Source organism: Leuresthes tenuis, unplaced genomic scaffold (assembly GCF_036924035.1).
Source record: "Leuresthes tenuis unplaced genomic scaffold, fLeuTen1.0.hap1 SCAF_14, whole genome shotgun sequence".
NCBI classification, from domain to species: Eukaryota; Metazoa; Chordata; class Actinopteri; order Atheriniformes; family Atherinopsidae; genus Leuresthes; species Leuresthes tenuis.
Window position 1 is genome coordinate 23,427,046 of NW_027325368.1, and position 24,457 is coordinate 23,451,502.

Genomic DNA, 24,457 nt, shown 5'->3' on the forward strand with positions numbered 1-24,457 from the left:
GATTGGACCATGTGTCAAAAGGGGGGATAATGGATGCCATAACCCAGCACTGGTTCACCAAAGGATTTTCAGTTCATGCAGCAGAAGTTCAGTCAACCGCGTATGGTTTGTGCAACGCATAACAGGTAAAACCAAAGCAATCACACACGCCGCTCACCCATCACCAGACAGACCATTCGAACACTTAATGGTGGATTTCATAGAACTGTCACCAGCAGAAGGAAAGAAACGCTGCTTAGTAATAGTTGACGTGGTCAAAATAGATTGAAGTATTTCCAGCAAAACACCAGAGTAGCCAAGTGGTAGCAAAGGCTCTGCTAACAGAGATTACTCTCCATCTGGGAACTACAACTACACCAAAACTGAGCAACGATAATGGCTCTCACTTTGTCAATTCTGCAATAACCCAAATTAGTGAATTTCTTACCATTAACCTCAGACAACATTGTGTATAACACCCTGCCAGTAGAGACGTTGTCGAACGAGAAAATGGCACTCTGAAATCAAAATTCATTTTGGCAGAACTCCATCTCTGGGAGTAAAACCTGTAACCAGGCCACTCCCCTCCACTGGCCTATGTGAGGATAAAAGCTACAATATTGCAAAAAACTTATTCTCTCTCTCTCTCTCTCTGCAGATTTCCAACCTGGGTGGTGAGAAACGACTTCAGAAAGGAGCACTGGAATTCCAAACGGTGACGAGGTCCATTCTGACAACGCATACCATTGCGAAGATAGCCGAGAGGGCAACGTGGGTTCACGCCATCCACTGCAGGAAGATCCCCGAGCCAACGGAGTAGTCCAGCTTCCAACCTGATCGACGCGAGGACGAACAGAGGCCAAGGAGGACGGACGAGGACAGACGGTGACGGACGACACGAGGACGAGCAGAGGCCAAAGACGACGGATGGTGCAAGGACGCACAGACGCCAAAGAGGACGACCCGTGGAATTGGCCCTGTGGATTCAACAAACACCAACCAGACGTGTTCCACCCAACCCCACCATGCATCACCTGATTCTGATGCTGTCATGTTTGGCGCAGCTGATGGAGGCTTACACCTGCAAACCTGCCAGGACTGTCACTTTGACAGAAGGTCAAAGTGCAACATTCACCTGCCTCGTTTACCCTGAAATTTGGCGATCAGGACGGGTTCAGGCATATTATGCCAAGTATGACAAATACCTATGCAGAGACCCCTGTGGCCCACATGATTGGCAGTTGATCGTTGCCACCACTGACAAAACCATTGCTCCAAACAGAAATCCCCGCTTCACAATAAGAAATCTTCCAAATTCCAACGGAGCCCAGATCACCATCTCTGATGTCAAACCCACTGATGCAGGCACGTATTGGTGTGGAATTGAATATCCAAGCTCTGATCTGTACAGACAACTCACAGTCATAGTCAATGGGCCACCAGACCCACATGACGCCCTACTTAACATGCTGTCAGATGTTAACACGGTCATGTTGACCTCTAGAATTGAAGACGAAAATATTACCAACATCATCGAACATATGCAAGATGCCATTCAAACTCCTCCTGCAGTAAATGACTCATGGTTCTCTTGGCTGAAATCTTTGGGCCAAGGATGGCCAGCATGGTTTTTAACAATGATAATCCCTTATGTAGTGGTTTTCTTTTTGCTCTGCACCTTCATTCCGTGTATATTGAAATGCCTGTCTAACATGCTCATGAAAGGTATGACGCATTCCTCCACATATGTTCAGGTGAACATCAATAATGCTGATCAAAATTCAACCTCTCTTCATATTCCTGACCCCGATATTTTACCCCAGCTAAGACTCTGACTTTGATAACATTTTGTAAAATTTTATTTCATTTTGTTTTTTTGGGTTGTTTTGTTTGCTTTGTTTTGTTAGTATTTTCTCTGCTCTAATCAACTGCCACGATGATACATTTTCAAATCTGCTTGAAATAGCGTACCGGATACTTAAGTTGATTACTTGACCACTTTTTCTTCCCCTTCCCTTGCATTTAGTTTTCATCCATTTTATTTTTTCTAAGTTTGTTTTCTGTTAGTGATTAATTAATAATCAAAAGGGAGAATTGTGATGGTAAATTTTATGTCTCAGGACTGACAGACCCTCCAATCCACATTAACCATTTGTATCACCCAGACACGCTAATTGTTTTAAATCATTTACTTCTTAATTAACACTCAGACAAGATAATTGTTTTAACCTCCTGTTTCTTAATCATCAAAACTGCATCCTACCCCCCCCCCCCCCCCCCCCCCCCCCCGAGGTGTGGTTACACACCTAAAGAACAAAGCCCCCCTCCTCAGGTATAAATGCTCTGTATTTATTTTGTCTGTATCTCTTCATACCATTGCCGTTGAATGGTGTGGACTGATCTTTTTCCTTGCAACGAAGAATAAAAACTTAGCCGGCCGGCAGAAAAAGTAAGTTTCTCTATTTCATTGCTCATCAGAGGTATTAGGAAGGAAGCGATTGAAAACTTCCATAACAGTACCCATGGCAAGATAACCTGGTTTCTAAGAAGGCTTGATGAGTCCTGCAGTAACTCAATCAGCCCTGACCAACTCACACATGCTACTGCTTTAGACAATACCCACATGAGCATTGGGCCATTGGGCCAACACCTGAAAGCTCTTTTGTTTGCAAAACAGAAACAGCTGCAGGGAAGAGTGTGCAAGCATGTCTGTCTCTATAGAAAATGAAAGTTTATGTTATGCATCAATTTGTTTAGATGCCAAATTTATACCTGTTTTTTACACTCAAACTGCAGATTCAGCCTTTAAAACTCATAAACTCATATATAAAAATAAACTCATATATACATTTATTTCTCCTTTTTATAAATTAATGCTCAACCACAAGATTAACGCTTTTTTTAATCAATAAAGTGACTTTTGAAACCCAAAGCATTCAAATACAACCAGTAAGGTCTGTCTTCTTTCTGCTTATTTAATTTAAATATGCTTAGCAAACCAACGATATGGACCACACAAAAACAAACAAAGGGAGACTATGTGGCATCACTATGGACTCTGTGGTAGATCAATAAATCACAAGATAAACTAGCACCATACATAAAAATCAAGACAGCAAAGAAAATCCCATAAATAATGATAAGTCACAACACAGAAAAACATATGCTAAAAACTACTCTCCCAAATAATCCGCTACCTTAGTACAGCCAAATGTCTCAAAAAAACAAAGAAAAAAGCCCCTTCAAATGGTCAGCTAAGAAAACTCCACCCACAAAACTGTGGTTAGCACCTCTGATGCTATACTTGCTTGGCTGGAGCGTTCATTCACCTCTTTACTTTCATATTTGACAGTGATAGGCTACAAACGTGCAGCAGTCTAAGCTTGAAAGTGTGTGAAATGTCCTTTAGTCTTAATGTGGTGGGGAGATAACACGTACTGACTTACTGAGCTTAGAGGTAATATCTTGATTACCTCCACTCAGATGTGTCATTATATCGGTCATTTGCACATAGCAGGTGTTAAGACCCGACATTCATCTCTTACACCAAGTGGCAAATCAGATCTTAATATATTGTCCGTGTGACAACAAATATCACTTCTTACTTTTGAAGTGAAGGCTATACTGGCCCACAGTGTAACAGTTTTTCACATAATATTTGTTCACTCAGTCTAGGCCCCCTGGACAGGCAGGGGCTGCTGCCAGCTGAAACAGCCCCTCATGCTGTCTCCTTTCTCTGCTGTTATGGAGCTGTGTATTTGCATGATGTTGCCATGGCATTGCATCAAGGGCCAGATAAGAGAGGGGACACACAATAACCTCCTTTTTAGAAGCTCCGCAATGGGCTGGTGATCAAACATGGTCCTGGGTTTGTTTCCTGTCTCTCAATATCCCCGTAATTAGTGCATGTGCTGCACAACTGATTCCAAAGCAGCCGGATGTTTGAAGGGCACTCGTAGAGCCATCATCCTGGTTTCATTCAGCACCCTGAGAATAACAATATACCTGTGATGTAACAGAAAATAGTTAAAACAGTGTTTTTCATCCAGCATTATAAAATAAATGTAGTTCTGTAAGTATTTCTGTCAAGTTGTACAATAAAAGGCTTCACATACACACTGAAATGCACCGACATACTCTTTGTGATATTAATTTTATATGCATCAGTCATTAGTTCCAAAACAGCCACCAGTCAGGTACAATCGATGTAGAGATAGCTTAAATGTCAACCATAGAATAAAACTTTTTGCACAGAATGTGCTTCTGTTACAGAACAGCATTAAGAATAAGTTACAATTCTGAGAAAGACTCTCTTTTGCTCCATTGCTGAGTGTTGCAATTACCACTCATTACAATACATTACAAACATCTAGCAAGGCTTTAATGACGTTTGCATATGTACACAGCCATAGGGCCCCAGATTGTTTGGGAAACAAGACTGAATGAATTGAATGAAAATGGATCTGCCCATTTTATGTACTTTACTTTATGTACCTGACAGCTCCTTTAAAGCACAATGACTCTCTTTTGTATGAACAGTACTTATTTGCTTAAGAAGCAGAGAAAGCATATATCCTACAATAAAGGCTTTTATTTGAAGTTAATGTACCGGAACTGTTTCCTCTTAACTAAGAAATAATCTTTAAATCTGACCTAACACATTCCGCAATGTGTTGGGCAGGTTTAAATGGGAATTGCATTTGATGAAGCCATATCTTTAATGAGGACAGCGTGAGGGATGTTGAACAGTGAGAGATTGATTGAGGTGCAGGTTGGAACTTGTCTTGACAAGACTGTGACACAAGCGAGTCAGCAGGAGCAGCTCACTGGAGAGCTGTCAGTCACAGCAGGACGTGACAGCCCCATGCTGTGCACAAACAAGCACAGGGAAGTACTAATATATATATATATATATATATATATGTATATAATTGTGTGTGTTTGTGTGTGCAAATGTGAAAAATAGTTAATTTTTCTAAAGTATTGGACCATAAAGGGCATAATTTAGTGGACACTTAGCCCTGTCTGCTCAAACGCTAGTTGACCACCAGCCAAAAGCAAGTCCCAGTCAAGCCCCTCATGACAGAGAAGATGTCATAGGCCCTGTTTTACTTACCAGTTGTTGGCCTGAGAGGGTTACAGTGGGTGGTGACTGGAAGGCCTCAAAGACCTGCAGCTGCAAAACAAGCCCAAATCATTGTGCTTGAGAGCTGGTATGACATGTTTGTATTGATATGTTGTGTTTGGCTTTCTTCTGACGTGGTGCTGCAAAGCTGTGCTGCCATGCTCTTTTTAGAGAGAAGGAGCTTTCTCCTGCGATCCATCCAAACAAGCCATATTAATTCAGTCTTTTCTAAATACAATGTCATGAAATGTAATATTCAATATTCTAACTGAGGCCTGAAGAGTCTGAGATGTAGCTCTTCATTTTTTTGCAATCTCAGCACTGCACAGTCTGACCTCAGGGTGAACTTGCTTGGACGTCCACTCCTGGAAAGACTGGCAGCTGTCTTGAACATTTTCCACTTATGAGCAATCTTCCTCTGCGTAGAATGATGGATTCCAAAAAGTCTGGAAATGACCTCCTCATCCTTCCCAGATTGATGGGCAGCAACGATTGCTTCTCTAAGGTCATTGCTGATGTATTTCCTCCTTGGCGTCATGTTAACACACACCTGAATGCTCCAGACCAGCAAACTGGCGAAAACCTCTGCTTTCACAGAGGTGCTCACAGTCAACGCACACAGTTGATCAAGCACATTTGATTTGCACTTGCCTTTACATTTCAGTGCGCTGTACCTTTATGAATTCTCCCGCGCTGGGTGACGAAGGCGGAAATCGACCGGAAGATGTACGAATATTTCGCGGCAAAAACTTCAAAACGACTGAGCAGACTGTCTGAGCCGCGGCAGAGAGAAGTTGAGAGAAACATCAGCACGCAACTTCTTTAACTTTGCAGCCGTCACTTCTCTCGGACAAAGGTACGTGGAGAGGCGACTTTATGCAGCACGTGAATTTACTCAGAGTGATGAACGAAACGGCCTCGGCTGAAGTCGTTCATCAGGTGTAAGTGTTTTGAGCTGACCTTTGGTTTCCCTTGGTCCTTCGCAGCTAACATGGAGGAGGCCAACAAGCTGGTCGGCACCGGCAAGAAGTACCTGGTGGTGGGGAAAGTGGTGGAGGCGGTGAGCGCCCTGCAGGAGGCCTGCAGCATGCTGTGAGTAAGCAGCCGGGACAAAGGGCTGAAAAGAGTTAAAAACCGACAAGTTGTGTTTTAAACCAACGATTTCCTTCAAATGCCAACTCTTTAACTAGCGCGGCTCAAAAATATCTCCATTTGTGTACGGCAATAACATTTATAGACGTTTCAGTGTCATTTTTGTACAAAAATAAGAGGCAGAGCAGCCATGCGCTACTTTAACAAGTAAGGAGGGTTCATACGTGGAGATTCGATAGTGAAACATTTTTAGGTGACATTTTAGCGTGCAAGCGTTTTAAAAAAATAAGCGTTTGACTTTGTTTTAACAGTGAATCATGGTTGGTTTCACACTGTTAATCCGACCGTAAAACTTGACGCTCCTTTTGTTTCAGAGCTGAAAAGTATGGAGACACAGCAGATGAGTGTGGAGAGGCTTTCCTCTGGTGTGGCAAAGCACTGTTGGATTTGGCACGGTAGGTTTCAAGAACTTTTATTTTCAGCAGCCCACCGGGAATGACTCTGAATGAGCTCTTGAAAGAGGAAAGACTGAACCGTCACTGTGGTTGTAGGATGGAGAACTCTGTCCTGGGTAATGCTCTGGAAGGAGTGCCGGAGGAGGAGGATGACGAAGACAAACCCAAAGATTCCAACGTTGAGATCACGGAGAACATCGATGGTGAGGAAATCGTGAGCTTCTTAGTGAACTGGTCGCTCCCATCGTTCTGCGTGGGCTGTGTTTTTGTTAAGTTTGTCCCAACTGCTCTCGTCCCTCATCAGAGAAGGCCAGAGATGAGCTGAGGGTTCAGGTGTATGATGCCATGGCGGAGAAGAAAAAGGAGGAGGAGGAGGCGGCTGGTGAACAACACAAATCGGAGAAGGTGGAGGGAGACGAGGAAAAGAGCAGCGACGCCGAGAAGGAAAACAAAACTAAGACCGACGAGAAAGCGGCTGCTGAAGGGAAGGAAGAAGCAGGAGGTTACTTTTAAAACATGTTGCCATTCTGTCATTTACCTTCAGCCCTCAACTGCAGATGGTGATCTGAGGGCTGCAGTGGAATGTTGAGCTCTGCATTTGAACTAAACCTGTGGAATCTCCCCGTCCAGGTGACGACGAAGAGGAGGAGGAGATGGAGGGTGATGCTGATGAGCAGGGTGATGCTGATGAGCAGGGTGATGCTGATGAGCAGGGTGATGCTGATGAGCAGGGTGATGCTGATGAGCAGGGTGATGCTGATGAGCAGGGTGATGCTGATGAGCAGGGTGAAGGGGACGCCACAGCTGAGAAGGTACTGAAGAATCCTCTCACATTGACTTTAATTATCCCGAGCAGGTGATTTTGATGTTTTTTGTTTTCTTTGTTAAACATCAGGATGATGAGGAGGTGGGGAACCTGCAGCTCGCCTGGGAGATGTTGGAAGTTGCTAAAGTCATTTACAAGAGGTAATGGGACACTGAGACACAGTTGAGATCTGAATGTCGTTGTCAACGTGTCACAAGCTTTTCTTTTTTTAATCAGGAAAGACACTAAGGAGGACCAGCTAATGGCGGCTCAGGCTCACCTGAAACTGGGTGAAGTTTCTGCTGAATCAGGTAGCAACAAGTAGCCGAACGAACCTTGTTTCACGTGTCGTTTTGTCTGTTTTGATGACATCTGTCTCCTGTAAAGGACTAAAGCAGGTAGTGGATATCAGGTGACGTATAGTTGTTTTGTTACAGTGTTTTAATGTAATATACTCGGGAGGCTTCATTAAAAACCAGCCGGATGAGTCGGCGCTCCCGATCATGTGCACATTGCACTGAAAAGTGTGTAGTCTGACTTTTTATGGACTGGAGGAGTGAGCCGACGCTCTGTGAAAACGCTTTTCTCCTCCGAGCGCTGAGTTGCCGCCTTTCTTCTCAGGAAACTACACACAAGCACTCGAGGACTTCCAGGAGTGTCTGAAGCTGCAGGTGATTCATCTGGACTCGGACAGCCGCCTGCTTGCTGAGACTCACTACCAGCTCGGCGTGACCTACGGCCTGAACCTTCAGTACAGCCAGGCCGCCAAGGCGCTGAATGACTCCATCTCTGTCATAAAGAGCAGGCTGGGTAAGAGCTGGCTGCTTCAGTATGGTTTTCGCCATTCGTGGTTTTAATTTAAAATTTTTTTTGCACGTATCGACCCCTCTTTATCTGCCACGGCCTCAGAGTAGCAACGCTTCTGCTTTTAACCTTTCAGGAAAACTGCAGGAGATGCTCGACAAAGCTGACGGCCCTGAAGCTTTGCCAGACGAGAGGAGGGAGATGGAGGAGCTGAAGGCTCTGCTGCCGGAGATCCAGGAGAAGGTGGAGGACGCAACTGAAGGCGTGAAAACGGAGGGTGCTGCTGCAGAGGCTGCGAAGGACGCGCCGGTGAGTTCGGGATGAGGAAGCTTCCTTTGGCTGGAAGTATACTTGTTTTTAATTACACGTACGTGTGCGTCATGGCGGCCTCATGTATCCTGCGTTGCACACTCTGATATTAAGCTATGATCAATGGTGACCAGTAGAGGGCAGCGTAGTGCAAATCTGACCAGGGTCAGACTCTGGTGGAAAGTTTTGAAGACAAAACTTGTCGACCAAGTCCTCAATTCCCCACATCCTGACGGTGTGCTGTTGCCACCTCAAAGTGATTAATAAGCTTGTCAAAATAGCTGGCGAGAGATCGGGTCTGTTTGAAATGGATGTGGAGACGGTTCTGTCCGTGCTCGGAGGAAAACGCTGGACAAACGGAGTGGGGGGGTGGTGCTGGCAAATCAGCAATTTAATGAAACCTATTTCCCACAAAATAATATGGCGAGTGTCTCTATTTTCCACCCCACATGGCAAAGCTGTTTTTGAGAAGGTTCAAACACAGCTGCAAGTGGCTTTGAGTTTAGAAGCGACAATTTTTTTTGTTTCCATCCACTGTGAGACTCCAATTTAAAGCTGCATCCTGGTTGTGGAGAAATGTTAATTTCACCAAGAGAGAAAAGTTGGTTCCCGTGAAACCGGAAGTATATTCGCGGCCTAAGTGATCGGGAGGTGTGCGAACGGTCATTTCTGCGCCGTCTGTGGAGGTCGTGTGCAGTCGAGTTTTGTTTCTTTAACAAATACGAGAAGTTGTGTTGTGGGACAACTGGCCGGTGAATACAGAGAGACGACAGGATATGGAGTCTATCTTTTTGTGGTGGCTTCTGCCGTCTTTACAGAGCTCTCAGCCTGCAGTGGTTGCACGTTTGGTTAAGGTTGTTGTGAAATAAGTGACAGATGCACATTTCCAGAGACCTTCTGGTTCCACTTATCTTCTGTAGCCACATTAGGACTTTAGTTCTCTCCCCAGTTTATGAAACTGCTTTCACAGTTTAGTCTCTTTAGTTTCAAAGTGATCAAAAATAGTTCTCTGTTCTGTTTCTGCCGCACACTCTTCTATCATGATTTATTTTTTAGTTTGCCATTTAGTGTTTCTGAGGCAGCTGTTCAGATGGATTTGAAAGCTGTTTGTTTTGCTTTGAACCAGTTTCTTTCTTTTTTTCCCCCTCATTCAGGATGGAGGCTCCACCTCTTCTGCATTCCCTGGTGTAAGTGTGAACAGCAGCGACTCTTCGTCCAGTTCAGCAGTAAGTGTTGGTGTCTGTTCTTATTCTTTAAGCCTACACACGTGGGTTATTTTTCAGGTTTGAGTACAGGAGTGTGATCTGCTTTGTGTTTCCAACCAGGTTAAAAGCACATCCGCCACCAGTTCTGCATCCACAGCTCCAGTGTCTGATATCTCCCACCTGGTCCGAAAGAAGGTGAGGCGGGGGAGGGTGAAATGTTTTAGTTTGAAACATATATCGCACAGATAAATTAAGGCTATACAAATGGTTCTATGTGCTGCATTTCAGAGGAAACCAGAGGAAAGTCCAGTGAAGGAGGGCAATGTGAAGAAGGTGAAGCAGGATGGTGAAACGGACCCCGTGCAGCAGGCTCACTCCAACGGGGTCCACAAAGCCAACGGAGATTCTAACGGAATGGAAGTGGAAAGGTGAGCTGTCCTGTTTTCTCAGATCATCTTAACACGGACCTGAGCCCCTTCACCGATCGGTGGGTGCGTTTCCGTACGCGGCAATAATCTCATTAATTTCAGGTGTTAAGAAAGCATTTTGCCTGTTTAAACGGTCATAGCAGGATCTGCCACTACATCCATACACACAGATGAAGCATTCAGTATAAATCCTGTTCGCTGGGGCATGCACATCACACTTTAGCAGAGCTGCTTCTGAAGAATCCAAACGCTTCCTCCACCACTCGCTGCTCTGCATATGTTCAAAGAAGAGACGTGTGCAATTTATATTCAAACGGATGAGGTGGCTTGTCTCTTTCACATGGTGGTCAGCAAGGTCACGTGGTTTTGGGCCTCTGTTTTTAAGATGCGAGTGGCTTGTTTCTGCCACACGATCTGGCAAAGCTGAAGCACAACAGGAAGACCAAATAAAGTTTAGATTAATATGATTAAAAGTCCTCTGTAATATGCGAATGTAACTGAGATATCCTTTAGGCAACTCTTCTAAACATGTTTGTTTTTTAGATCAATAGTTGGAATGTTGCTGATCATCCATAAGTTTTATTTTTAGAATAGTAAAATAATCAGTTTGGAAGTCAGGATCCAACTAAGACTCGTGTTCTTTCAGTCGCTGAAGCCGCAAGTGTTCTCCGTCCGAGAGAGGATTCATCGCCGCGCCGCCACCCTCGACAGTCTCCTCCACTTGTTTGCCGTTGTAAATATGTGCATCTTTTTCTACGAGTGTCATGTTAATGTGTTCACATGTAAAGTTGAATAAAAACTGTTGGATTAAACCTTCTCACGCAGTTACTGATCTGAAGTCTGGTTTAAATGAATAAATAAAATGGTTCGGATCTCCTGAGGTTTAACAGCTTAACCTTGGCCTTCCTGAGCCTCTCGATCCCTCAGCTGCTGGTTGAAGTTAAACATTTTAATAGCACCAGTGTTAAAAACTGAAGTTTTAGATGTTTACCAGCTATAATCCATCAAACTGAGGTTTTTCCTGTTTGGACAAGGGCAGACATGACCTCACACCTGCCTCACCCCTTGAGTTTTATGTCTCACTTTGTCCAAAGTAGCCGTATCAGATGATAGAAACCACACCCTTCCTGCAAACATGTTGGAAGTGTCTGAAGAAGTTTCTGTTTGAGTTTATTGCTCATTGAAGGAATTCCGGCTCTTGGCGTTCAGTTCAAGGACCCCGTTTAGTTTCGGACTTGCTGGCTAATCTCATTTGACCGAAGAGTCTGTGTTCAGATTATCTTCGGAGACCATGAATGACTCGGTTCTTGCAGCCACGTTTTCCTAGTCATACCAATTAGAAGCGTGAGGACAGAAGTTTCAGCTGACGCCTCCGGTACGGTAACCAATAAATGTCATTTTGGCACAACCCTGAACAGCTTTGTCTTAATGACCTCACCGGGGTAATAAAGTCACATGAACCTCCTACAGGATAACAGCACTGGTCTTTGCCTCTGTCAGGCTTATCTCACGAGGTACTGAATTAAGGTCTAGCGTGCTTAAATAACTGACATGTTGGAGAATTGTTTATCAGGACACTTTGCTACAAGGCCAGACACGCTCAACATTTTCAACGTTGTCTTCAAAGTGGAAAATCGTCAGTTTGACCTCCAACTTCAGTCCATGCGTCAAACTGTCCTCTGGCCAGATACTGAGCCCCAGTACTCGAGCGTCTGCTAAAAAAGGTGTTAATAAAAAGTCAACTTTGGTTATTTTAAGTATTTCAATTTGTTAAATCTGGATTAGAGATTAGCAGAAGTAAAATGAGACGTATTTTGTGCTCGGATGTTTTTTGTTTTAAAAGTGAGGCTGTTTAATGGAAACACGCTGCAGAAAATGTGGCTTCAATGAAGTCTGTTAAACAATGTTCTATGCTGTTTTCCAACAAGGCCGAGCGGTATTACTCTAAACAGACCGAAAACAGAAAGCACCACAGTAGCCGGATTCATATTGAAACATATCAGCTTGTCAGGAACCAATTTTTATTAATATCATTAATAATGTGTCATCAGCATCATCAATGAAATGAGTTAGTCTGTTTAAAGCAGAATCAAGTGTGCATTCATTGCCCTTCTTTTCTTGATGAACACTTCAGTTCCACAAAGCGAGGAAGAGAAAGGAAGAGGGTTTTGGGGGTGGGGGGGTCAGAGGTCAGGGACTGCAGTGAAGGAGGAAACGCAGGGAAAATGACGTCTGGCAGAGCAGGAATCTCCCCCTTCACTGGGATATGATTGGTTTTTCCCTTGTGCAAGAATGAGAACGAAAAAAACAAAACGAAAAAAAAAAAAGAACTAATTGAAAAGAAATTCAAAATGGTGCTCTAAAAACAAAGATGAGAGGAAGAGGGGGATTGCTTGCTGGGATGTGGTGTTGGCTGTTGTTTTTTCTTTTTTTTGTTCCATAAAGCCACGTTAGGATTTGATGCAGTCGTCATCGTCAGAGGTCTGGCTGCTGCTACTGGTTTCGGACTCGGAGCCCTCCTCGACGTGCGCCTCCGCCACACTCCTCCAGGGGGTGAAGTGGAGGGTCACGCCCCGTGTCCTCGGGAGAACCCCATTCCTTTGCATGCCGTTCTTCTTCAGCTGGTCAAAAGGAACAACGTGTATACAGTTACTATCATCCTAAACGTGAAGGGAACCTGCTGGTTTGACTTCTAGGATGGAGCTATTGAAGGCTCTCCTCCGGGACCTCACCTGTTCAGTTTTAGTCTGGAACTCTCTCAGCTCATCCTCTGTCAGAGGCAGGAAGTTGTCGTCATTTTCTGGGTACTCCTGCCAGCCCATGGCCTTCAGCAACCTAAATAAGCACAATCATTTCCTGCTCAGTTGACCATGTGCGCTCGTGTGTCTGTAACACACAAACCGTTGGGCTCTCACCTGTGCTCTGCCTCCAGGGAGCTGGACAAGTGTTCGGTGTCTGAGTCACTGAGAGAGTAGGACAGACCATTCTCATGGCAGACTTCCTCGCTGTAGGCTTTGGGCTCTGGGGTGCTGCTCTCACCCTGAGACAATTCACACAGTTAGAAAAGACACACACTCACCCCCTCAAACAGAATTTCAAGATGAGACGTCAGTTGAAATGACATTTCAGGAAATAAACCACGCTTCTGCCTACCTCTCCTGACGTTCCTGGGCTGCTGCTCGTCATCAGCTCGCCGGTGCCCTCGTCCTTCAGAGCTCGCAGAAACTCGCTCTTACGGTCCGGACCACGGCGCATCAGCTTCAGCCTTGACGGAGCAATATCAATGGGAGGAGTCGTGCTGGAAGGGTGCTGCACGTGTAAAGGAGGAAATAAAGAAGAAGATCTTAATATGAATCATTTATCAGCTGAGGTCTTCCGACAGGAATGCGTGAAATGGATACATTTAAAAAAACCTTTTGGGGGACGGGTTCGGTTACTCCTAAATGTCCTTTCTCACCTCTTTTTGGGTGTTGTGCTGTGGTGCACTGACTGGGGTGCTGGGTTTGGCTGCAGAGACGGGGCTGGTGAAGACTGAATCTCGGCCCGACACGTGAAGGCCAGACTTTGTGATCTCTCTACCACTGGATTTCCACTGGGTGCTCTGGAAGAGAGGACGGGCGTCTGTTAGTCTCACAAACAATGCAAAGCTCGTCATGTCATTCAAACATATTTGCTTGATCTGCTGATCTGGAGTTTTTGCCAAACGATATCAAACGAGCTGCTCGGGTAACTCGGCTCGTCACTGTCGTTCATACTTTGGTGGGGGCCACAGCAGGCTTTGGGACCAGGTTCTTGTAGACGCTGGAGCCTGTGATGGGAGCTTTGCTGCCGTTGGTGGGCAAGGCGCCGGCAGTGGCAAACCCCGCAGAGAAGGCTGTGCTCGTGTCCTCCTTAGAAACCTTCTTGATAACCAGCATTTTGGACACCATCTGTTTGCCACTGGGGGGGTTTTCTGGGACATACGCAGGACAGTCGATGAGGAAATGTTAGAGGTGACAATGTGAGGTAAAATAACTAGAAAATAAGCCATCAGCTTTTCATTTTCATTAAAGTGGGCTGCAGGCTCTCACCCCACACCCCAGCATGGGGAGCGACTGTTCGCATCTGAGTCCCAGGCTTTCCAGTTGTTTCAGGGTTGAGGGAAGGCTAAAACGACAAAATGTTTTAGTTTATAACAAAAGCTCACAGATTCAAGTCGTGCTTCCATCGAATAAAAGAACAAATGTTGCTCACATGAATAGGCCTTACAGTTAAGTGAAGGTTCTATCTCCATCATCATTATCTCAACATGACCAATTTAGTAAAACATGAATTTTACAACAAAACAGGGTCCTCGACTCACAAAGTCCTCTTCCACAAACTTCAGCTTATCGTCCTTGCCATCTTTGCGTTCCTCGTTGGGAAACTTGTCCTGATACGAGGTACCCTTGCGAGGATGGAAGTTACCGTTGCGCTGCCTGTGCCCCCCCTGCCTGTCCCTGTCGCCTCCTCCCCGCTTGGGATGGCGTCCCTGGTGGTGGTGGCTGTCCTGGGCACTCCGCGGAGCACCATGCCAGCTCGGTGTATCCTTCCAACAAGAGCTTCCTGCCAGCCCGCCGTGTCCCCCTTTGGCCACCCCCGAATCCACCGAGTCATGCCTCAGTAGCAGCGAGGGCGGCTGCCATCCATCACCTTCGGTATAAAGTATAAAGTCATTTCGTTATAACCAAGCAATAAAAAGGCGGCTTTGTGATAAAAGGTTTGCTCATAGCTCATGACACCTGAATGTTCTGGATCTTTGTCAGTGATCCTTATGACTCATGAGGTCCAACCAACTTTAGCTTTTTGATGAAATGGTGCTGCTGTTTGGAAATAATTGGGTGGCTGTTGTTGTTGTTGTTGTTGTTGCAGCTATTATTCAATACTATGCAAACACACCGAAACACATTTAGAAGTCTATGAAAAAACATCTTTATGGTGATTCACTGAGGAGAACAACATTACAGAAGCAGAACTGAACAGAAATGTGAGATCACCCAAAACCACAAGTCCACAGCAACTCTTCAGCATGATGACTAAGGAGATGAGGGGGCATCAGATGCCGACAGGACTCCAAACACCAACAGTGTTGCTATGACTTCGCTGCCTCCAACACGTCTCAGTACGTGGCCTAAATGATGTGTTTATCCTCATCAGGAACTCGTATTATACCCTCAGTAGAGGTATGCTTGTCATAATATAAGACTAGCAGATGCAGTAATGAAGGTCATTTTACTCTGACTCTCTGGAACTGATGTTTGAATGATACTTAACTCTGCCCATAACCTGAAATCCTAATAAAAGAGACCATTCAAGTGTCTCCAGTTCTGCTCTCTGATTTGAGCTGGGCTCAGTTCATTTCTACAGATGACACTTGGGTGGCCCTCACCTCTCTGCTGGCGTTGTTGCATCTGTCAGGGCAGGATTCATTCCTATTAATCCATACCATTTTCCAGAGCTGCACAATTCTCAGCACAGCTCCAGTCGACATCCGCCTGACCACTCGACCTCACCACCTTTCTGTAACTTTTGTGAGCCTTCACTGCTCTACATTAATGGTGTTCGGTACGGTATACGACACGTTTTTGGTTTTCTATTGCAGGTAGTACCATGTAACTGATAAAAATACTTGTTTGGTACCATTTCAGCTGAGGCTCAGAGTGAGATGATTTTTTTTAACACAGCATATGCCATTAAATATGCACCAGGCCTCGTGTTGTTCAGTAAGTACAGCGACTTTCACTCGAAATCAGCGGCTACCAAACTAGTTTTCTAGGTAAGCTTACACTTTTATACCATCTCTAAAAAGAAACAGCAGCTGCAGTTTGGAGCAGAGGCGCCAAAATACAAAGTTTGTATCCTTACTGTGGCAAAAAAAGACAAACATATGCCAAGAATCCCCTACAGCTTTCCTCTGGCCTATGTAGCATCAAGATGACATGTCAGAAGTTGTAGGTGCAACACCATGATGGTCAGTAAAACATTCTGCCTGAGTAGGGGTGATACTTCACATGGTGGAAAACTTCCTTCCTTCCACCCGCACCAAGCTGTAGTTTGCAGCGTATTGAAAGAAACCCCATGACAGTAGAATGAGTATATTTCTTCACGGTTCAACACGGTTTCTCCTTTTTCCTCATGTCCTCCTTGTTCTGTCCCTTTCACACAGTCAAACCCTCTGGTGAAAGAGGGATACTGGACAGGGTGAGGTTCACTTATCGGGACCGTTACCTGCTGGAGCTCGCAGAGAGCCGTTGTTGAAGAAACCATCAGAGGAGTTGTGGCGGCGGCGGCTCACAGCAGTTCTGCCGTCTCTGTGATGGTGAGGCTCACCTTGTTTGTCAAGGTTGGCAGCAGGGGACTGCAGGAGGACAGAAAGGGGATGTCAGTCAAAAGAGAACATTTTATGACTACACAGACGGGATGGAAAATCAGATAGATGCCTGTCTTCAAGGGCAAACTGACAAAGAGGACTAAGAACTATAAAACATAAACAGCAATTACTGCTGGACAACTTTTCAGGACATTCTGTTGGTCCTAACTTTATTTTCGTCCTTGGGTCAGAGCTAAGATTAGTAGAATTACTCCCTATACTTTAATTTCTTCTCCTGCATTTCCTAAATAACCAAGTTAAAATGTTACAATGAGGAACTCATTTTAGGGAAGGAAATTGTAGCAAAACACGCCAGACAGTCTCAGAATACTTTCAGTTTGAAAGTTATTCAGATATCTGAATCACATTCTGAGGATCAGAGGTCAGATCAGGTTACAGTTTTCAACAGGGAGGAACTTCTCACAGATTTCACAGACAGGCCAATTAGTGACACAACTTCCTGTTTCAAAGATACATTGAGTCTCGATTTCAAATGCTCTATATGCATCTCTGTTAGAGACATCTGAATTAGATCGGTATCACAGTAATGTCCATCATTAAAATAACTTTTTTCTTTCTCAAACAGGTAGCCTTTGAGGAACGAAAGCAATAAAGGAGTAAATAGACATTTTTCACAAAAATGAGCGAGCGAACAAAACCAAAAAGCCAATTTGGTTTCCTTAGCTAGTTTGAAACAGACATTCAGCCAGACTTGCTTTCCAGCTAGCCATGGCCTGCTGAAAGGATTACACAATGCCTCGGTTCAACAGTCACACTTCAATAAATCTTGATTGACTCAGCTATTTGTCTTGAGTTGATTGGACACGGCCTCCCTTTTGTGTGAGTGATAACACGAGAAACTGAAATGTCCTGACAAAAAGAAACAGTAGACTCAACAGAAGAAAACTTTCCAGTGCTGTTTGGACCAGACAGAACACAAAACAGACTGAATTATCTGAAAGAGACTAAATTTTGATTACTGTTACACTGTCAGACTGAGAAATCCAGCTTTTTTCAACATGTTCTGTTCATTACAGTGCGGGGATACTAAAGGGGAAACAGCCAGAAAAGTCAGCCATAATTCCTGTCCTTCATTAACTTTTGTAAATACAAAATAAAAAATTTTTTTTTTAAAGAAATAAATCAAGAAATGAATGAGAGAAGGGATACAAAGGATGTCAGGCTTTTCCTTTGGGGAAAAAAAGCCCCTTAAAGGTATGTTACTGCTCACATTAGAAACCTGGATTAAAGGTAGAAAACACTGTGTGCAGTTTTGCATTCATGTGCATTTCATATCCAGCTGAGCCAACCAAAGTGTCAATATCTCGACACAACAGTAGCGCCGTACTGAACTCCCTACAGCGTGATATTGGATCCTGCTGCTCGACAGTGTTCGACAGCGCGATCAACGTCATGATAGGTCAGTGATGTAATGTAGCACGTGACAGCTGTGGGGAAAAAAGCTTACAGGACGACTGTCTTATCGTTGCAGTGGGCGTTGAAATTAATACAGTTGGACAACACATACAGAAAAGAACCAAAGAACTGCACCGATAGAACATTAACACAAACAATTAAAAGATCTAAATTAGCCATTTTTACTGAGCAAGTGCGCTTGTTCAGGGGATGCACAGCCTATCAGGGATGCCTACCCTGCTACGACACCTGCACCGTATTGAGGTTGAGGTTTGGAGGGGTTGGAAAGGACCGGGAGTATCAGAATGGGGACCCTGCACCTGGACTCCATAAACACTCGGATGTCAAGTCTGTGGAGCCCTTGGAGCAGGCTGCCGAGGGTGCAGGCGTCCAGTGGAAATCGAAGCCTCGGAGGGTGGTTTGACTGCGGGGTCAATGTTAGCCGTCACATCGTGCTCGTTCATAGGCAGAGCTCTGCCATAGAAGACGAGGTAAAACAACAACAGATCCTGCACTACAGCGGGGGGACGGTGTGGGTGGCTGGAGCCTTGAGGCCAGCATCTGTCCTGCTCCGGCACGCTCCATAGGTGATGGGTTCGGTGGGAGAACTCTTTGGCCAAATAATACATCCAGAGTCCACGAAAGCAATTTTTACCCTGTGATGTCAAAAGCTTAATACGATTGTTTTTACAAGGCATTACTCCCACATGCATGCTGAATCATGAATAAGCAATAAATTCAACACTGTGGTTTAGATGGAAGCTTGACATTCCCTGGGAGTGGCCGATCAGTTTGGCGGTGATACTGCTTTGCATTTATTGCGACTGCGTTTTGGCAACAGGACATTTCTACTTTTAGCTAATTTATCATTTGAAAAGAGTGAGTGGGCTGAATGGGTTATTTTAACACACATTAGGCAATTTTCATGCGTCATTTTTTCAGTTTGTGATTACAGCTGGGCTTCATGGCACTTTCCTCGTCCGGAAACGTTAAACTGGGTCCCCTGGGTGAACAAACTGACAGCCAAAGCAGCCCAAGGCCGACCCGACACGTTGGACTGAACCAACTGAAAGTGTTGCCGGTCTGGTTTGTGATGTTTTGGTTTGCTTTTTTTCAGTAGTAATTATCATTCATATAATAAGAAGTTTAAAGGCCAATTCCAGGTATTGGCATTTTTCGGGGATTTTACTGTAAGAATACCAGAATAAAACCAGAATACAAAAAGTGGGGTAGCAGAAACACATGTTTGCACCCCCTCTTTAAATAATGACAATGCAGTTGCTGCACTTGCACCATTGATCAGGCGCCTATACCACACCACAAACAATGCATGTCCCTATCTGGGTGCTGACAGTGCTTTGAAGAGCTGGAGGTGTGGAGTAAGTCTCTGACAGCTGTGGGTCAGAGAAGAGTGGAGCGGCGCTCTTGATGCAGAGAGAGAGCACATGCCGCGGGATTCCCTCACAATGAGGCGAGTGCTGGCTGAGACTGGAAGTCTTGTTGACTCCTGATCACTTCACTGAGAGAAGAGATTCTACAACACAATCACCAATGTGGCAGCGGAGCACGGGTTCAGACTTCAAAACAAAAGAAAACAGCAAAGCAAAGTAATCTGTGAAAAGGCAAAGAGTCCAAATCTAATAAGAACTGCTTCTGCAACACTCAGTCCCAGCTCATGCCGACCAGGAGGAAGGTTTAAGTTGAGACCAGGCTACTGGTCAGCTGAGTTAGTGTCAGTTTATTGTCTGTAAATTGTTTACGTTTCTATTGTAATGGTGCAATTCTGCACTCTTCATAGTTGCCTGTTGATGTAAAAAGGCTGTGGTGTTTTTGAACCCTCAGCTGTCACTGCTTGCTGAACATAAAAGTGAGAGCATGGCCAGTGTATCTGTCACCAAGTCTGTTCTGTAAAAACCTGTTGTTTTCTAAAGATTTTTTTTTTCAAAAACCAAACAAGTAATGACAAAAGTTGACACGATTTTATGAGCGTGATAGACAAAGGCTTGTGTAGACACCAATCACTCATTTTAAGGTAACAAATACAACAGTTCTTAATTGAATGTGATTTTAGAGCAACAACAACATAAGGTACCAACTATCTTGTTGGCCTTCTACTGAACCATCCAATGACTGCGCTGTCTGTGCCTGAGGGCAAGTTGGCTCAGACTACACACACACATGCATACACAGAACCTAATTCTAACCCTAAAACCAAGTCTTAACCCTCAAAAATCACTGGGGACTGCAATTTGAATTCCACAATTACAGGAAATCCCCATGTGTGATCAGGTTTTTTTTTTTTTCACCTCTCCATCATGATATACAACTGCACACACACTCACTCAAGTGTACAGATAGTTCAGTAAAAGACGTCTCAGCTGTGACAGTAACACGCATTTTCAAGTTTTGGCAATCTCACAAACTTTCTTTACATACCTACATAATGTGTACATACATAACACACACACACACAAACACAAGCTTAGGCAGCTACATTACACTGACCTCCATTCATTGTGCAAAGCCTTACTCAAATCCTACCCAAACCTCTTTTTAACCTCAGTTCAAAACTTATCCCCAACCAGGACCCCACAAATAACATTCTGCCACATCATGAACAGGCTCTGGGGCACATAAAGTCTTCGGGTCCTGACAAGATCAGTGATTACACCAGCAAAAGTCCAAGTAAGGTAACAATAAGAAGAACATGAGGACAGTTCACACACCTCTACCTTGGCAGGCTGGGGCGTGGAGAAGTTAAGCCAGGCAGGGACAAAGTCATGCTGCGCCATTTAGGTCCAGTGTTTCCGGTCAGTGGATCGAGGCATCAAACCTCATGGCCAGGATCTGACAAAAACAATAGAGAACAACAAAGAGAATTTTAATATTTAGATTCCACAATTAAAAACCACAAAAATGCACGTTTTTAAACACGGAATAAAACTGTTTTCATTCTCATCTCTTTCTCATTTTATGACATCTATTTTTCTGCATGATGATCTCCCAAAAGACAAGCCAACAACAAATCCTATTCTTAGCAGAAAACAACAAAGCTCCACTTACAGCAGCTGTGCCTGTGAAGCTGATAGCTAGTTGACAGCATGGGTGGAAAACATCTCGTGTAGCATAATACATATGCAATATGATTGAAATAGCTAACTGATTTGATCAAAGTGTATTGTCCAACTTTAGGACCCTTCCGTTTCTATTAACGGTAGAGAATCAGTATCTCTACCCATATAATGTTGACAAAATCTCCTAAGCAGAGCTGAGCATGTCTGTCCTATATGAGTCAATGAGATGAAACTTGAAAATTACCCCAGAGTCTTTGGCTCTGAAGTCCTCTGCCTCCTCTCCCTGTCTGGCTGGGCTTGGTTCCTCAGGCCTGTTGGCACTGATCACAGAGTTCGTGCACTGACAGATGGGGAGCAGTACACCAAAAAACCACCGTCCACCTCCACCAGGACAGTGCAGCCCCTTTCTCCAGAGGCAGATCCCTTCGTCCAGGGTGAAACACTTGGAAATGAGTTAGAAAGGTTGCAGGAATGATCTGGAATGGTTATCCAGAAAGCTGGCCAAGCAGGAAGGAGATTTCTGAAGCTGAAGCACAGAGGTCTATGCGGGACAGATTTTCCTCCTTGAACCAGAATCCAAATAGTTCTTCTGCTGGTCACGTCTCTGATGAATTCTATCGTTTCCAATCAGGGTCACTTTTTGTCCTCCCCTCTGGCAGCTCAAATCCTGTGATGGTTTACAAGCGGTTGCCCTTATTGTCATGAATAAGACTCAAAACCAGTTTGGACTTGATGCTGATTGGCAAAATTAATTGATGCAACAGGTGATTTTCCCTAGTGGTGATGAAATGCCAACCTGTCTTATCTTTAATCAGGAAAAAGTCTGTGAAAACTGTCTGCCCTGAAACATGGACAGCAGTTGTGAAGCAGTTCCACTGACACCAGATGGAGGATGAGAGACTGGTGTTGTCCTGCCACACTGTGTGCCAGTATGCTTTTGAGTCGATTCACCTTTTACCGAATCATTTTACGATCTACTCAAACATGCAAAAAAAAAAAAAAAAAGAAAAATGGATTCAGAGACAGTCTTATTGGCAATGGAGGTCACTGAAAACCACTCCTCACCTCATTAAACTGGTGAAAAAGACTGTCTTAGCTTGAAGAAAATAATGAGCTAAGGTTCAAAGTCACATGACAATGAAGGAGATAAAGCCCTATGTTACATCGCTGTCATTTTCAGTTTGGGTTAGTGAAATAGAGATGCTGCTGAATGATGCATCATAATGCCAGTTCTGTCTTTATGAATTTTACAATCACATTTGTAAGATGCCCATTTATTTAGGTGAAGCTTTCTAACTGGAGCAGATGGAGGATACAGCTCTGATTTCATAGATATGAGAGATCAAAAGTCAAAAAGGCCTTCATGAGTGTCCTTTAGCGACAACTAAACTTGTCCAACACAACTCAGTCAACTTCTTTTTCTGATCGGGAAGAAAAATGATTAACTTGGAATAACAGCGTGCATCCAAAATTTGTAAAATGGGTCTTTTCTGTCCTTCTTTGAATGCGTTTTTTTTCCAGTGCAGGTTTCAGTTTTCTTGCTGATGGTTCACAGGTAATCTGCACAGAAACAGACTGGATCTGCAACAGACAAAAACAAAATTAGGCTTCTATCGGGACATTTATCTCAGAATCCAGCTGAAAAAAAAACAAAAACATAAAACTTAAAACTCCCTTTGCAATAAAAAAAGAAAAAAAACAGTTTATAACAGTTCTACAAGAAATCCAACTGCACATACACATGCTCAGATTTGTGTGCAACAAAATATGAACTGGTTTAGGTTGACAGCAAAACTAAAATGCTTTTGGAATAACTATTCTCATTATTTCAAGGAAACAATACATGCACTTTACATTTGAAGAACTGCTACTTGTAACAGCACTACATAACACCACCTCTACATTCACCGTGAAGTTTGACCAACACCCCGGTATAACCAACGATAAATTGAACTTCATTACAGAGAATTAAGTTAAAACCTACATTTTGCTTCATATCTCTGCAGCTAAAGCATTTGTCAGACTGTGAAAGGTACTGCTCTTTCACTGAATTCTTGTGTTAGACCCCAAAATAACTTCAAATTAAAGAGACATCCAATGCATACAGAGAAACCGTTTTTTGACACTAATGACATCAAGTGGAAGGTATAGGAAGAAGATCACGACTGAGTACTACACGAGGAAGATCTATTTCACACTGAAAGCTGGTTTCTTCGTGAAAATGAGTCGTGAAATATTAATTCCAACGCAAAAAAAAAAACAACATGAACACGATCTTCTTCAACACTTCTCCTCAGATTGCTGTGCGTCTCAACAGGCCCATTAGCGTTTGTTATATTGCACTTAACTGAGGTTATGATCCCCGTCGACGATTCTTAAAACAAAACGTTATCTTACAGGATTAGAACAGAGCAATAATGCAAGATCTCACAGCGACCACTGACTGGCTAACGTAGTCTCACTGAACTGTGTTACGTAACAGCTCATCATCAATGAGTTGGACACGGACTGCAATGTGCAGCGCAAACATTCACTTATTTGAAACAATGTTCACATCTATAACGACGATACGGGCACAGTTGGGTATGAAAGTAGCCTACTTAAAATGAGCATAAAGTAAGAGAAACCCACATGCCTACCTACAAACACTGCAGCAAACCAATTCAACACAGTTAACGTCACACGCACGTTTCGCCAAGCTAACTAGCAAAATAATATAGTTTAAAGTGCATCAAAATAACACAAGACACAAAGTAGTCGTAGTATTGTGTCATTAGTCAACATCAATCAATAAATAACAACGCTGTCAAATATGTACCAACTCCCCTGCTAGCAAACTCTGTGCAGTTAACCAGGGTTCACGTTAGCATAGCAATTGTTAGCCGAGAGCTGACGTTACTTAGCCTGTTAAGTCGCCCCAAAAACCTGTGAAGTATTTGAAATGAGTTTGTGCACTTAGCAGGTTTAGCCTAGTAAAAACTTATTCATTCCGTTAAAATATACTCATACTATCTATTTAATCAGCTGTCACAGACATACAAAAGAGGTAAACAGACCTGGCTTAGCTGGAACAACACTGTTTCAAAATGGCTACCTTAGCAGCGGTAGCACACATTTATCAGCTTGCTAAGTGCTAGCGAGCTAACTTGCACTGTTTCATGGCAATAACGCTCACCTTCTTGAGAGCAAGATAGTCCCAGATAGAGAATGATTCAGACACATATAAAGTCTGCAAACACTAACGGAACTACTCTTCTTCGCAACTATTAACTTCTTCAATAAAAGGACTGTCGATGTTTGTTTGGGTTTAAGTGCGCTTACCACTGGCGCTGGCACTGAGGGATTCGAACAGACTCAATGGTGCTACATTCAAGATA

The 24,457-nt window shown here is 43.8% G+C and overlaps 3 protein-coding genes across 6 annotated transcripts in view; 1 reads left to right on the top strand and 2 right to left on the bottom strand.

Annotated features, from left to right (window-relative positions):
• scp2a (sterol carrier protein 2a) overlaps positions 1-7,832 on the bottom strand; it is a 54,496-nt gene extending 46,664 nt beyond the window's left edge. The window contains exon 1 of the mRNA XM_072364298.1: positions 7,829-7,832. The gene's annotated coding sequence lies outside the window, so the exon portion shown is untranslated. The remainder of the gene's footprint in view (positions 1-7,828) is intronic.
• LOC140268226 (histone-binding protein N1/N2-like) lies at positions 5,841-10,990 on the top strand. Its single transcript, XM_072362993.1, has 14 exons — positions 5,841-5,960; positions 6,091-6,196; positions 6,571-6,651; positions 6,748-6,854; positions 6,956-7,153; positions 7,282-7,463; positions 7,547-7,617; positions 7,694-7,767; positions 8,078-8,266; positions 8,397-8,569; positions 9,724-9,795; positions 9,895-9,969; positions 10,063-10,202; positions 10,849-10,990. Exons 2-14 carry the CDS (start codon positions 6,096-6,098, stop codon positions 10,853-10,855), a joined length of 1,470 nt encoding a protein of 489 aa, XP_072219094.1. The 5' UTR covers positions 5,841-5,960; positions 6,091-6,095; the 3' UTR covers positions 10,856-10,990.
• A 1,195-nt stretch (positions 10,991-12,185) lies between these two features.
• gpbp1l1 (GC-rich promoter binding protein 1-like 1) lies at positions 12,186-24,437 on the bottom strand. Of its 4 annotated transcripts, none has more exons than XM_072363025.1 (12): positions 24,256-24,437; positions 21,325-22,661; positions 20,739-20,853; positions 16,449-16,578; positions 14,545-14,873; positions 14,273-14,348; positions 13,958-14,154; positions 13,660-13,803; positions 13,356-13,511; positions 13,118-13,242; positions 12,935-13,037; positions 12,186-12,823 (listed from the first exon to the last, which is right to left on the bottom strand). In XM_072363025.1, the coding sequence occupies exons 3-12, from the start codon at positions 20,796-20,798 to the stop codon at positions 12,653-12,655; spliced, it is 1,491 nt and encodes a 496-aa protein (XP_072219126.1). In that variant the 5' UTR covers positions 20,799-20,853; positions 21,325-22,661; positions 24,256-24,437; the 3' UTR covers positions 12,186-12,652. The 4 variants fall into 4 exon arrangements, with proteins under 4 accessions (XP_072219126.1, XP_072219123.1, XP_072219124.1 ...); XM_072363022.1 differs by having other exon boundaries at positions 20,733-20,853; XM_072363023.1 differs by having other exon boundaries at positions 20,733-20,853; positions 24,324-24,436.
• Between the last annotated feature and the right edge of the window lie 20 nt (positions 24,438-24,457).